General features: G+C 39.7%; 2 protein-coding genes across 2 annotated transcripts; one reads left to right on the top strand and one right to left on the bottom strand.

The window, feature by feature from the left end:
* The first annotated feature begins 4,240 nt into the window (after window positions 1–4,240).
* Window positions 4,241–8,530, top strand: LOC129305552 (uncharacterized). The gene is given in 10 exon segments (XM_054945552.1): window positions 4,241–4,303; window positions 4,746–5,204; window positions 5,943–6,117; window positions 7,634–7,670; window positions 7,672–7,711; window positions 7,713–7,770; window positions 7,773–7,822; window positions 7,824–7,872; window positions 7,875–7,909; window positions 8,081–8,530. Coding segments are annotated over 10 exon segments (1,071 nt in total). The 3' UTR covers window positions 8,186–8,530.
* A 1,626-nt stretch (window positions 8,531–10,156) lies between these two features.
* On the bottom strand, window positions 10,157–11,980 carry LOC129305551 (succinate dehydrogenase [ubiquinone] iron-sulfur subunit 2, mitochondrial; the record flags this gene model as incomplete). The annotated part of the gene is given in 9 exon segments (XM_054945551.1): window positions 10,157–10,646; window positions 11,091–11,185; window positions 11,331–11,393; window positions 11,396–11,427; window positions 11,430–11,462; window positions 11,465–11,575; window positions 11,578–11,654; window positions 11,656–11,770; window positions 11,773–11,980. Coding segments are annotated over 9 exon segments (915 nt in total), but the record flags the coding sequence as incomplete, so codon positions are not given.
* Between the last annotated feature and the right edge of the window lie 2,048 nt (window positions 11,981–14,028).

Raw genomic sequence — 14,028 nt, 5'->3', positions numbered from 1 at the left:
TTGATTTCCACCCAGCCAGCTTAGTGTTGATTTTGTCAATTAAGTACTGGAACTTTGCAGTTAACTTTCGTTCATCAGTTAAAGGGAAAACCTAGATACCTGCCAATTTCTGAGGAGATGTTCATTCCCGTAATCCTCTTGATTTTTCCTTTTAAATCTGGCCTTACATTCTTGGAGAAGAAGAGTGAAGATTTTGACTTATTCACTTTTTCTCCTGAGGCTTTGCAAAATTTATTGAGACAATCCATCATGACAAATGCTTGCTGCTCAGACGCTTCTCCAAAGAGTAGGAGGTCATCCGTAAACATTAGATGTGAGATTGAAGGCCCTTGTTTAGTGACATGGATAGGTAACCAAGATCTAGAATCTACTACATCACTGATAAGATGAGAAAGTCTATCCATACACAAGACAAATTCAAAGGTGAGATTGGATCTCCTTGACGGAGACCTCTTTGGGGGAAAAAAATTCAGATTGTGACCCATTCCATAAAACATTATAAGAAGGTGTAGAAATACAATTCATGATTAGTTTTATGAGATCAGAACTCATACCAGTATCAATCAGTACATGCTCAAGAAAATCCCAGCTAATACGATCATAGGCTTTTTCTAGATCAATTTTTATAGCAAAGAAACCTTTTCCTCTTCTAGCCTTCTTATGATATGCATAATTTCCTGTCCGATAATAAATTGTCCTGGATTTGTCGTCCTGGGACAAAGCTGGCTTGAAAAGGAGAGATTAGATTATCCATACTCTTCTTCAGTCTACCATTAATAATCTTTGTGATGCTCTTATAGTAGACAGTACATAATGAGATTGGTCTAAAATGACTGACCAAATCAAGCTTTTTCTCTCTTCGGGATAAGTGAAAGAAGAGTCTTGTTATCTTCAGTAATAGAGATAGAGCCTTCAAAAACATCTTGTACAAATTTGCAGAAAGAGTCACCACTGTTTCCCAGTTAGATCTAAAGAAGATAAGGGAGAAACCATCGTAACTGGTGCTTTATAGGGTCCCATAGAGAAAACAGCTTGCTTAATCTCTTCTTTAGATGGGATAGAAGCTAGATCAATAGAAACCTCTTGACTGATGGCAGGGAAGTTTACTTTTGTATTTAGTCTGAACACACTTGCATCCTCAACTGAAAAGAGCCGTTTATAGTATTGCGTAATCAGTTCCTTAATCTGTAATTCATCTTCCACAAGGTGGCCAAAATCATTTTTGAGAGCTAAAACTCTATTCCTTCTTCTTCTCATTGTGGTTTTTAAGTGATAATATCTTGTATTCCTATCACCACTATTGATTCACTAAGTACGAGCTTTTTGAAACCACTTGGTCTCTTCTAATTTCAAGATTTCCTCTAAATCACGTTGTAGGGAGACTTCCAAATTACATAAGAACTTGGAAAAGGGGTAGGCATTAGCATTTTGAATACCCTTAAGTCTAGCAATAATATTCCTTTTTTTCTTTTCAACCATACTAAAGACATCTATATTCCAACCAAAAGCGATTGGCGAAATTTATCTAGATTTGATTCCAAACTATCATCAGAACTCCATTCTTTTTCAGAAAAGTCTTGAAATTATCATAGGAAAGCCACATAGCCTTAAAGCGGAAGGGTTTAATACCGCTTGAATTTTGATGGGAAAATAAAGAAATGATAGTGGATTATGATCAGAGAAGGAGGTTCTGGGCAATACCTTGACAGAGCAGTCATGAAAGAGAGATACAAACAAATCATTCGCCAACGCTCTGTCTAAGTGTTCAAATAGACAAGAACAATTAGGAAGGAGTGGTCCTTTCCAAGTGAATTTAGAGCCTGAGAAACCATATCCATAAGATTACAATCATTAATTTGATCTTTAAACCAGTTCATCTGATTTAAACTTCCAAATTTACCTCTAATCCTTTCTGAAGAAGTCGTTATATCATTGAAGTCCCCAACTACTAGCCATGGCTCATTGATTGGTGAGAGATTATGGACAAATTGCTCCATAGAATCTCCCTAAAGCCAGAATGAGGAAGAGCATAGAGAGTGGTCACGATAAAGGGAGGAGAGTCCTGTAAGGTGCAGCGAAAATGGAAATGTTGCCTCTCTTCTTCAATGATTTGTATTTGAGCATCTTTTACTATTCCACAAAAGAACAAGACCACCTGAGCAACCATACTAGGAATTATTCTAAGAGAGTCAAAGCCGAGCGATTGGAGCTTTCTAAGACGAGAATCATTGTCATATCGTGTATCTGAAAGAGCACAATACTTGGTTTGGTTCTAGTCCATACAGCTTTAAGGTTTTGAAGGAGCTCATTACCGTTAGACCCCCTTGAGTTCCAATAAAAAAGGCTATTAATCATCTGACTTATAAATAACGAAGGAGCCTAAAGCAAACCCAATTAAAATTAGGTCTCTAGAACAATAGATGCTAAGGATTGTTCACTAGGAATTGGGCTAGCCAAAGTCGGCCCGCTACCTTCCTAGGGTCAAGAACTTGCATGGGGTTGTCACCTGGATCAAAAGTTAGGGGACACAAGAGCATATCATCAGAGTCTGGTGTTGAATGGTCCCCCTTGTTATGTATCGCCCTGGTAGAGATGTTCTCGTTTTCCTCTCAAGTTATCATCAGCAGCTCATTACTCTTGGTGTATTCTCCTACATCTCCCTTGTTCTCTTTTTAGCCCGCCTTTTAGCAACCTCTTTATGTAAATCTCTATCATGCTCCTTTGTTTTGGGAGACAAAAATTTATACAGCTCCTGGAATTGTGATCCGTCTCATTTTCCTTCTACTGGGGCGCCATTTCTAGTACCACTACCGTTTTTTGCTATAAGGGTCATATCAACGTCCTCCTCTGTGCTTTTAGTCTGTTAGCTTTTTTCCTTTTTTTTAAAAGCACTATACTGTGGGCCCTCCATGTCAGAACGTGGGTGCTCCTGCACATAGCGTACTGTGCCATTGTCACCTTTGTTGTATGCTCTTTTTCATTATCGCTAGCGAGGACCCCAAATCGAAAGCCTGAAGGGTTCCGTCGTGATGGTTCTACTAGCTTTTCTTTCCCTCTCTTTTGCCGAAGCTGTTTTGAACAACTGACCATTGTTTGGTGCTGCTGCAGTAAGATTTATGCCCTCTTCTGGCTGAATGGGTTTTTCATTGGCATGCTCTGTTTTACCCTCCCCTATCTCAGATATGTGCTATCTTGATCTTGAGGTGGTTTTGCAGAGCAAAGCTCCAATCTGTGACCATATATTCCACACTTTGTGCACAGCATGTGCAACCCTTCATATTCTAAGTAGTAGTTTCTCCCCCTCTAAATGGAAGCCCGACATTAGTTGTTTACTAAGGTCCATTAAGAAGCAAATTCTGGCAAAGTGACCCCTTAGTTGGTAGGAGGCATGAATTGTCTACTTTAATTGTTTGGCAAATTCTATTTCCAATGAAAGTGAGTGCTTCCTCGTCATAGTATCTAAGAATACCTTTGGCACACGTACCCAGCAAGCAACTTTATTAATGGTGGCACTTTGAGGATTGAACTTGGCCTCCCATGGTCTAACTGTAAGGTAATTGTCATAAATCATCCAAGGTCCTCCAGTTAGAGCTTGGAAGTAATCCTCTTGAGCAGATAGCTTCACTACAAAATATCCATAGCCAATGTTTGATGAGTCTTATCACTCCTTTTTTTGCCCACATTGTTTGTAATCTTGTTTCTAGTGCCTTGAAACCTATAGGTCGATCAAGCAGCTTCACTATCACAGCTTTCTTCCAAGCTTTGTAAAGCCTTTTTTTAACTCTGGATGAGAAGACAAAGGTGGGGAAGTTTCGTTTCGAGTCCTCCACTATATTATAGTCAGCTTCCATGGTTTCCTCTGTCATATCATTCAGTTCATCTTCTGAGTTGCCATCCTCTTTCTCAGATTCCGATTCCAAAAAATCATCATCCTTTCTAATACCTTTGAGTTTCTCAGCAAATGTTAATTTCTCAGCACTGTGTCCAGATTCCATGGCTTCCAACTTTGGCCAGTTGCCATGAAGAATATTCATGTTCTTGTCTCCTTGTGTATTCTTGGTCTTTTTCGAACTTCGAACCAGTAAGTCATTTTCTTCCTCACTTTGAGGACAACTTGATTGAGAAGAGGAAGGACGAGAGCGAGAGAGATGGTGCGATTCCATTTTTCTACACTTGTTGACATTTATTTGAAAGAAATTGGCAACTAACGTTTCACCAAAAACATTAGTAACTAACAAAAATGAACTACATTGTTCGCTTTTTGTGCGGATTAGCACAAAAAAACAATGAGGACAATACCCCAGTGGGCTTAACTGGATTGATGATAGGCCTCAAACGGCCCATCACACTCATTTTTATTTTCATTATTCTTCTCTGGCCTAGGTTTTTAGACTTCTATTCACAATTCAGTGGTCTCTTGTTTTAAAATCTCTTCCAAACTCAAAACGGAAGAATCTTTTCTACAAATTTACCATTAAGGCGGAGTAGTGGGAAAAGCGAGGGAAAAAGGGAGAGAGAGACAGAGAGAGAACCAGAGTGAGGATGATGGATCCGCCCTTAAGTGATGGGCCCTAAGTGGCCCATCATCCTCGTCCCTCTTCTCAATGGTCTTCCATGGCCTAGGCTACTGGCCGCGTCGTGTTCCTCCGCACCCCCTCTCAAATCTCTTCCTGACTTCAACCGGAAGAATCTTCTCTGCAAATTTTTCAGAGAACCAGAGAGAAGATGGCCAATATTCCTCATAGGCAAATCCAAAAGCAATAACAAATCCGAATTTTCTCACTGCGCTCTCAACTCACCGCATTCGCCAATTAAGCTCCGCGGCCACCCGCGAACAGCCTCAGTCGGAGGGTCCATCGTCGTCGTTCGCCTTTCCTTTTCCCGGACGGGAGCAATGGGAAAACGAGGATAGCATATACGTCAAGGGACCAAATTCTAATCGCAGGCGAGATGCGTCGTCTTCTTCAGTGACCATGCCGATGTCGTTTATGACAGGGTCGATTGTGGGCAAGCGTTTCTACAAGCAAGTAACGACAAAGGAGGCAGATGATGGGAATGGTTGGACTGTGATGCTAGATTATAGAACTCTCAAGACGCCTTCCAAAAGGCCTCTCAAACTCCCTACTCTTGCTCTTGCAAAGGCCATAGCTGCTGAATGGAATATCAGGTATGCTTATTTCTTGGTCAATTCGTTTCGTTTCCAGGTTGAGATGTATGCAACCTCCTTTACTGTCTCTTCCTGTTCCCCCCCCCCCCCCGGAAAGAAATTGATCTCATAGGAATTTTTGAAGCGATTGCAGGAAGTGATGCTTCCTATCATACACTAGCTACTACTGCCAAAAAATAGTCCTAGGAACAGATTGTGGACACTGTTTTTCAGAGTCACTCTAATTGCCGCAGCTGAAAATGAATCTAGGTTTGACACATTCCAAATGCTAGCAGAACCCTGTAATTGATGCTTCAAAATTTTTCTTTGCTGAATACACCTCGCAGTTTCATGTTTCTTCCTTAAAAATAAATTGTAACTTGACAAGAAAGCCTGAATTTGTATTAGTTGATTGTTTCCTGCTAGTATCCAGTTCCATTTGCATTAGTTAACCCATAAAAGTGAGCACGCCTCCTGATGTTTAACTATTCAGTAACATCTTATGGAAACTGCAATTACGGTAGAGTTTATCTCTAATAGTTGCAAATTATTGGCATTAGAGGATCTTGTTGCTGGAGATACGACAATTATCTATTCAGGAGTTCAAGTCTATCGGCTAGATCAATCTCTAGACCTAATGATTTTGGATTGCAGTGCATCCCTCGCCTCTTCCATATGAATGTTCCTCCTTAAATCGTTGTTCAAGTTTTTATATTTCATATTTTGTTTGACTGTCGTTATGACTGGTTAGGAGTATTACTTAGTTTGGACTCAGATGAAATTTGATTAATTGCAGCAAATAGATGGCATAAGACCTTTCACGATGCCTCTTATGAAGCTTGCTTGTACGGCCTTGGAAAGAGTTCCTGTCACTCGGACCAAAATCATTGAGAATTTGATGAAGAAATTCAACCAAGATCTAGTCTTTTGTCGTGCTCCTGGTGATAGTGACCTTACAAGCAATGTCCGTGGTATGCTATTAGTTGATATAATCTTTCCTTTATTCAGACCTCACATGGCAAGTATACGATTGCCTGATGCGAGTATATGCTCTGAGTGAATATAGAGAATCATCATCCCAAAACTGAAAATTAAAAGATTAGCACAAAAAAGAATACTGTTGTATTTGATTGCTTGGTTGTGTAGTATATGTTTAGATTGAAGAATTAAACATTATCCTTATATTGAATATAAATATGTAATTTATAGCCAGTTTTTTTCACTATTTGCAAACTGCTGCAGAGTTGTCATAGATTAGTTATATTAGTGTAGTCTAATGATTCTTAGACAGTTGAAGCTTACATGTATAAATACACTTGAGTCTAATACATTAATGATATGGTTGATTTAATTGACGCTTCAGTCTTGCCTGAGTTCTTTCATGGTATTATTGCTGATCCATGGAGAATTCTTCATAGATGTCTAGTGGAGTGTGTGAGCGAAGCACATGGCTGAAAAAGTTCGGCCCACAAGGTTCTTGAATTTCATATCTGCGAAACTTGATGATTCAAATTTCTGGATATGGAGATTAAAATCTGAATAATGTGCCTCATTGGTCAAACTCTTTACAATGCATGCGGAGCTTACCCAGTTTGCATTATAAGTTGTGACAAATTCAGAACCTAGATTGCTAATCAAGAAGCTGAGAAAAGTTATCTTCTTGGGTGAAGATGTTTGTGGTAATTGGTAACTACTTAAGATTTTGCAACTCTGAATGATATGGGAGTTTGGTTTCCCTACTGATGCAGGACTGACTGTAGGTTTGCATTTACCTCTAGATACATTGTTCAATAATATAATTTTTTCATCTCCTAGGCCAATTATTGACAGATTAGTGTTTTGGGTAAATGTGTCTTCAAGTTGTCCCTGAGGCTGATAGAAACTGATCAATGGAATCGTGCATCAAAGAGTTATTGAAAGCTTCATTAAGAGTAGATCTATAGGCATGGGATCTGGTTCCTGCCTTAGAATTATGGATTCTAGTACGGGATTTATAGGGACCTTGGGCTCTCCAAGTCAACAGCAAGTTTTGGGTATAATTTTTTCAAGGTTCCTATACATTGGTATCAAAGTCTTCCACTTTTTCCTATTCGCAATATGGCAGCTGAGTGACTCTAGTGTTAGCCCAGGGTAAAAGCTAGTGCAAAGCCAGCCTGTTCGGGCACCGAGGTCATGTGGTGGTGTGGACTGTTGGGAACAATTATTGAGTATGGGACTTGATTTCAGCAAGCAGGAGAATCTAGGGGAGGATTTGTAGGGACCTTGGTCATGCTAGCCTCGTGAGGTAACTTCTGGGTTGTGTTAAAGGTTTCCTATCAAGATCCTAGCTGTATCTGAAGTGATTATTAAACATTTATTTCTTTTAATATTCTCATAGATTAAGGGCATGTGGTTTAAGAAGTATGTCAATTAATGATGTAATAATTAGCATGGAATTTAAGACACACGCATGTGCCAATTCTAACTCAAATGTTTTGAACTTTGCAGATCGTCAATTGGAGAAAATTGATCCCTGCTTCATTGGGTGAGCTGGAATTTGGCTTCAAGCCTACTGTCTACACCAGTTTTTTTTGGTGGAAAGCAGGAAGATGGTCTCTCTAAGGCAGTAGAGAACCTTCTAAGGGAGCGGATGACTGTGAAATGGCTTCAATTGATGCCATAGCAGCAGCAGCTCACCTCTTTAATTATTGCTATTGCTTTAGTTCGTGGGAGATTGCAGATTGAGGAATCATTGAGCTTATTAGACTAGAAGAAGATTTGCAGGTTCCTACTTGATTAACCTCTCTCCTCGTTAAATAATCACCTGTTTGGTTTTTCTCCCGGAAACTTGGTGCTTAAAAATTGAGTACCCCAGCTTGGCATCTATTCATGATCTTTTCAGAAATGAAAAAATCTTCATTCTTTTTTTTATTTATTTTGGGCTTCCCCTTCCAGATAGACAGGTGGGGCCTAGTTGAAGGCGGGCATGATGTGGATATTGCTGATCTTAGGGTGCAGATTTCATCAGCCGCGTTTTCTTGGTTTGCGAGGAGAATCTAGTTTCTGCACATCGTCTCTCAATCCAGTTATAATTGTTCATGGAAACTGGTTGTTGGTGTAACATCCAGAGCAATACAGATGCGCTACTCAAGGTCGCTTGCGGTTTTGTATTTTTGAAGAGTTAACACCTGATAATTAGGATTTTTCTGGGTGCTAGAATAAGACGTCAGCTCCATTGCGTAAGCTGTTGCTTAGGGCTTCATGGCAAGCAATCTTTTGGTTGTGGACTGTAAGATGAAAATGAAATACACCATGGACACGTTCTAATACAGATCGTAATGTTTAAGCAGCAGGCAGATAATAACGATTTTCACAAAAAAAGACACTGACGATATCACGAATTTAGATCTGTTGTGCATAATAGAGCATTATATTCTTGGCAATGATTTGGCTTGAGTAGATGCAATGATGGGAAAATTCATATACCAGATAAATTCATTCACTCTTTTTGTAACTTAGTAGTTTTTGTATGTTGCATGGAGTCAAAAAAGTAATGGTTGTTTATAGCTTATAATTAAGTATAGTTAGACTTTTTTATAGTAACATAGAGATATATATACTTTATATTTCCCTGAACAATTATACTTTAGTGTGGGTTTGAGATGAGCAAAGAATTGGGAACACTATTTTAGGTGACATTTAGTATGAATTGCATGGTCTTTGCATGCTGTTCAAGTATGAGTTCAATGGCCGGGATCAAAAGACGATGCCAGTTTGATCTAGTCCAATTGCATAGTTTGGCCATAACAAGCTTAATGATATGCAACTTCTTCCTTGTAGCAAAAGGTAACTTAACGCTCCTGTGAGATACCCGATGACGATAGCCCTCTAAACAGCCATGATGAAGAAACTATTTTATTGCTAATTTTTTCCTTTTGGGTTAAAAGAGGAAGGGAATGATACATATAATAATCACGTACGGAAAACTAGTACAGTTTCTTCAAAGTGAAATTGTAGGACGAAATGAGAGGTTCGTGTGGCTCAGAGTGTGCAATTCAAGGATCTTCCCGACAGCATTCGACGCAGAGTGGCGGGTGTTGCCTGATCTCACAGTTGCAACAAGCTATGTCGCAGTCATTGTTACATCCTGCACAAACATTACTGGTCAATGTTTAAAGAACGTGGTTAAGAAAACGTGGCAAAAGCATTTTTTTCTTTAAAAAAAAACTACATTACCTGTTATGGTCACAAATTGAGGTGGCTCGATGTCCAGAAGAATCCTGAGATTTGGAAAGCGAGTTCTTCCCAGAACACTAGCCCCGTGTTCAAATAAAATCATCAAGGCCAGAAAACAAGCTACTTCTAACATCTTTATTATTGGCCTCATCATCGATATCCTGGTGATTGGAATGAGAACTGCTCAAGAATATCTCGAGTTTTCTTGGTTTAGTGATTCACAAGGTTTAAACTCATCATTGAGACAGCCTGGCTCGTCACCGCATCTCTTATGTATTAAAGCATGAGTTCTTTGTAAATCATTACATCGATTTCACATTCCCATAATTTTATGTACGTTATGAATAGATGTAATGATCATTTCATAGCTGTGTCAATGCACACTTTCTGATTCTAGATACTTTATTTGCTTAATTACCTCGAAGGTCCCTCATGACAATTCTATGAAATGACATCCACCAAGGCTTTTAATGAAGAGACAAAGTAGCTCCTGTAGCTCAGCAATGATTCCTCTAAAAATGGGGTAACACACATAATTGAAAACAATTATAAAAAGATAACCAAACACACATACGGGTTTTCTTTCACTTGTAATGAAGTTATAAAGCCAGGTTAGGAACAGAACAAGATGTCTGAGTGTATAATCCATGTGTTAGTTTTCAAGCAATAAAACGGTCATCCTCTACACTTAGAACAGAATATGATAACCATATGCAATGCATTGGCTGCGAAATCAAAATCAGTGCCGTGTTAAGTGTTCTTACATCGAGGTGCTCCAATAACTACACTCATGTCTTCATAAAACAGTCAGTCAAATAAATTTAAGTATCACGAGTTAAAGACAAACTGCGATGCAATCACGGCTTTTTACTTTCAGAGGCGAGATATTAAGCTTCTAAGCAGAATGACCACGGCCAGTTTCATGATAGGATTCTCTATCAACATTTATTGCAAAGATAAGGACACTATTTGCTTAAAACTCCCAAGTTCACACAACAGACTCAAAAAAACTTGGGCAGGATTTTAAAATCTAAAAGTATCATCCCAACTTGAATCGAAATCAGTTATCAATGCACACTCCATGATGCTTCAAACAACAGAACCTCAAGCTCTGCCAACTCCCAGCTCCAGCTTTTTGATATTTTGGATTTGCTTTCCAGGGTTCAAGCCCTTTGGACAGGCACGAGCACAGTTCAATATGGTGTGGCAGCGATAGAGCTTGAATTCATCGTTAATGGCCTCTAATCGCTCCTGAGTGTACTCATCACGACTGTCGCTTATCCACCTGGAATATATTCGACGAAAAGAAAAACATATCACTTTTAATGCAGAGAAATCCGAAAATGTTGCTGGATACAGAACAATATATGAGACCACAGTTCCAAAATTTACACAGCTTTATCTCAAATGTGCTGTGTGCAGGCAATGAGTTAGAAGGAGCATAGGAACAAAAACAGAAATTGTACTCTTTCTGAGGTCCACAACACATCATCCGGAACAGAAATATGAAATGTTTGCCAAGAAAGAAGATGCATCACAGTCGACTTCACATTTTTCTCATGACACAAATAAAATGAATACATTACCCAGCTAGTATATATACATATGTTAAAGAACCATAAGTCAAACTCAATTTCACATGAACAAATCAAATCCAAAGAAGCAGTTACAGAAACATTCAGTTGCACAGAAAAATGGCAAAGGATGAAGAGACTTAAACAAATATTACCTATTAGCGTGGAGCAGAGCTGCGGGGCCCAGATACGACTCGGGGTTCCACCAGTAGCTAGGGCAGGATGTGCTACAGCACGCACACAATATGCACTCGTACATCCCATCGAGTTACAGAAAAATGGCAAAGGATGAAGAGACTTAAACAAGTATTACCTATTAGCGTGGAGCAGAGCTGCGGGGCCCAGATACGACTCGGGGTTCCACCAGTAGCTAGGGCAGGATGTCTACAGCACACACACAATATGCACTCGTACATCCCATCGAGTTTAGCCCTATCCTCTTTGCTCTGAGGTACCTCCCCTTACCAGGACAGGGCGGGTTCTTCCTCTTCACCAGGGTTCAATACTCTTGTACTGATTGTAGAATTGGTCATATCCACAATGAGATCCTTGATGACGAACATATGAGGCAAAGGAGTAATCGTGGTCTCAGAGCCTGCAGGAATCTTGGTCAAGCAAGCCAAGCCATTGCAGCACATCTATTCATGGCGCAGGAGCCGCAGATTCCCTCCCGGCAGGACCTGCGGAAAGTGAGGGTGGGATCGATCTCGTTCTTGATTGATCAAGGCGTCGAGAACCATGGGCCCACACTCCCGGAGATTGATCTGATACTCCTGAAGCTGAGGCTTGGAAGGATTCTCGGGGTTCCATCGGTAGATTTGGAAGGTCTGAAGGCAGTGGAGTCGCGTGCGGTGGGCTCCACCCGCTGGGCTTGAGCTTCGGAGGCGTGGGCACGAGCCCTCAGCAACTTGGACGCCGGCGACGATAAAACCCTAGACAGCGACCTCCTGACCAACTCGTCGCCATTGTTGTCTGCAAGAGAGAATAGGGAAAAGAAGAGGCGGTTCTGAGAGTGGGGGAGGAAGGGATGTGATCGTGACCAAAACCAAAATGGTTACGGATGAAGAGGACTGCTCTGAGTTAGAGAAATCAAAGGGGGGTAGTTTGGGCAGTGATCGACCGCATTTAGAGGCTATTTGTTATTTTCGTGGGAAATGCTTGAGCGCCCAATGGTTGACGTGCTCCAATATTGCCCGCTGCATTTCATTTAATTCAAGTGGTTTGGTGTGTTTCCCTTGTGACTAAAATACCCGTTTTAATTTTAATTAGTTTTTATTTTCATTTTATTTTTAAAATGGTTTATAATAATATTTATAAAATTATTAAAAGATGTATATACCAGTTAAGTAATTGAATTTACTGAATAGAACTTAACTATAAAGAAATTGAATGTTGAATATAATTCATGAAAAATGAAATGTCAATCTTTTTTTCTTTTTTTTTTTAATTTGAGATTTGGCCACGTTTTTAAAAAAAAACAATAAGGATTCGTTACTCCAAAATGACGACAAAAAATCAGCCTCGGCCAACAATTTTTTTCCATGCACTATTAACGTTGGAAGTTCGAACTTCATGGGTGAAATGGCTTTCGATTTTGGATATCATACTTTTCTGGCCACATTTGGGCCATTCACTTATAAGCGGGGCTGCCATTCGGTTTTAGGCATGAGGTATTGAGGTCCTACGTCCTAGTGTAAATTTTTTTATACTTATTATTGAAAGCCACATGTATCTCCAAAACCTTTGGATCTCGCTTTTAGCTAAGCTCTAGTTCACAATGATTGCATATGATCCAAAGCTGTACATTTTCCTAGTAATAATGAAACCATATGCTCCTTTTACCACAAATGAAAACGAGTTTAGTTCATGGAAGATACAAAACAAACACCGAGATAACAATAATAATTAATAAACCATAATTTAAAAAAATGTACAATGCCGCGTAATAAAATTCCAAGACCCATGACAACGAACAAGATAACGAGAGAAAAATTCAAACAAAGTCACACAAGCTAAGATTCAATTTCAAACAACATAGGAAGCAAGAAAGGCGAAAACAAAGAAGACGATCCTGGAGACAAGCAGCAACGCTTGATGACGGAAAGCAGAAGAGCTGTCCATGGTGATTTGGAAGAGATTCCTCCTGAGTGAGGACCCTCTGATCATCTTCTGTCCCTTTTCTTGTACCTAAACCCTACACACCACCACAACAACACAGATAAACAAACACCCATTGATTGAACTGTATCAACACTGATGAAGAAGAACACGAGCACGAGCACGAGCACTTACGTATGGAGTCGCCAACTTGGAACCTATTGTGTGAAGCCCATTCATTGTAGATGTCGGTCTGATTCGCAGGTGGGACCGCCCAGCCTGCTGATCCTCCCACTTGGTACTCAAAACCAGATGCACAGCACAGGACTGTGGCCACGAGGAGCACATGGAGAGAGGTTGAAGAGGAAAAGGCCATAGCGAAGAAGAATGAACAAGAATCAGAATAGCACCTCGGAGAGTGAGGTCAAGTGGGTATGCAGATCAAGACGCAAGATTAAGTTTTGAAGGAGAATTTATATAGAGATGGAGAGTGGTGAAAGTTGGCGTGGAAACAGGAAAATGGAGTAGTGGGTGGTTACAGACTGAAGGCCAAGCTGGGAAATGCTGGGTAGTTATTTGACTGAATCTGATAATTAATTATTAATTAATGAACGTTAAATTTTGATATCACATGAGAAGCTTGGCGGGAATTATACATTCAATCAGCACGCACACAAGAATATAGGCGCACTATAGTTACGGGTTATGGGATTATGATAGCTCACTTCTGTCCTCTTTCATTCTAGAGAAGTACATTGACAAATATTATATTATATTAATAATCCAATCCAATATATTTCATCGAACCTCATCACATTAAGCCCCTTAATCACCATTATATTTAATATTCAGGATTAATTGCACATTTGCAGTTTCTCAACTTCCTAGTGTCTAACGTGTTTGCTCAACTAATCTACACTACACTAAAAATCTACGACTTTTGGTAAATTGGTAGCTCTGTCGATCAGATGAAGCATGTTTACACTTTCTGCAATG

The sequence above is a fragment of the Prosopis cineraria genome, unplaced genomic scaffold, assembly GCF_029017545.1.
Source record: "Prosopis cineraria cultivar Desert tree isolate PC_DT_omini unplaced genomic scaffold, ASM2901754v1 PC3, whole genome shotgun sequence".
Classification (NCBI taxonomy): Eukaryota; Viridiplantae; Streptophyta; class Magnoliopsida; order Fabales; family Fabaceae; genus Prosopis; species Prosopis cineraria.
The sequence above is the reverse complement of the archived record's forward strand: the minus strand, read 5'-3'. Positions and strand labels throughout refer to the sequence as shown.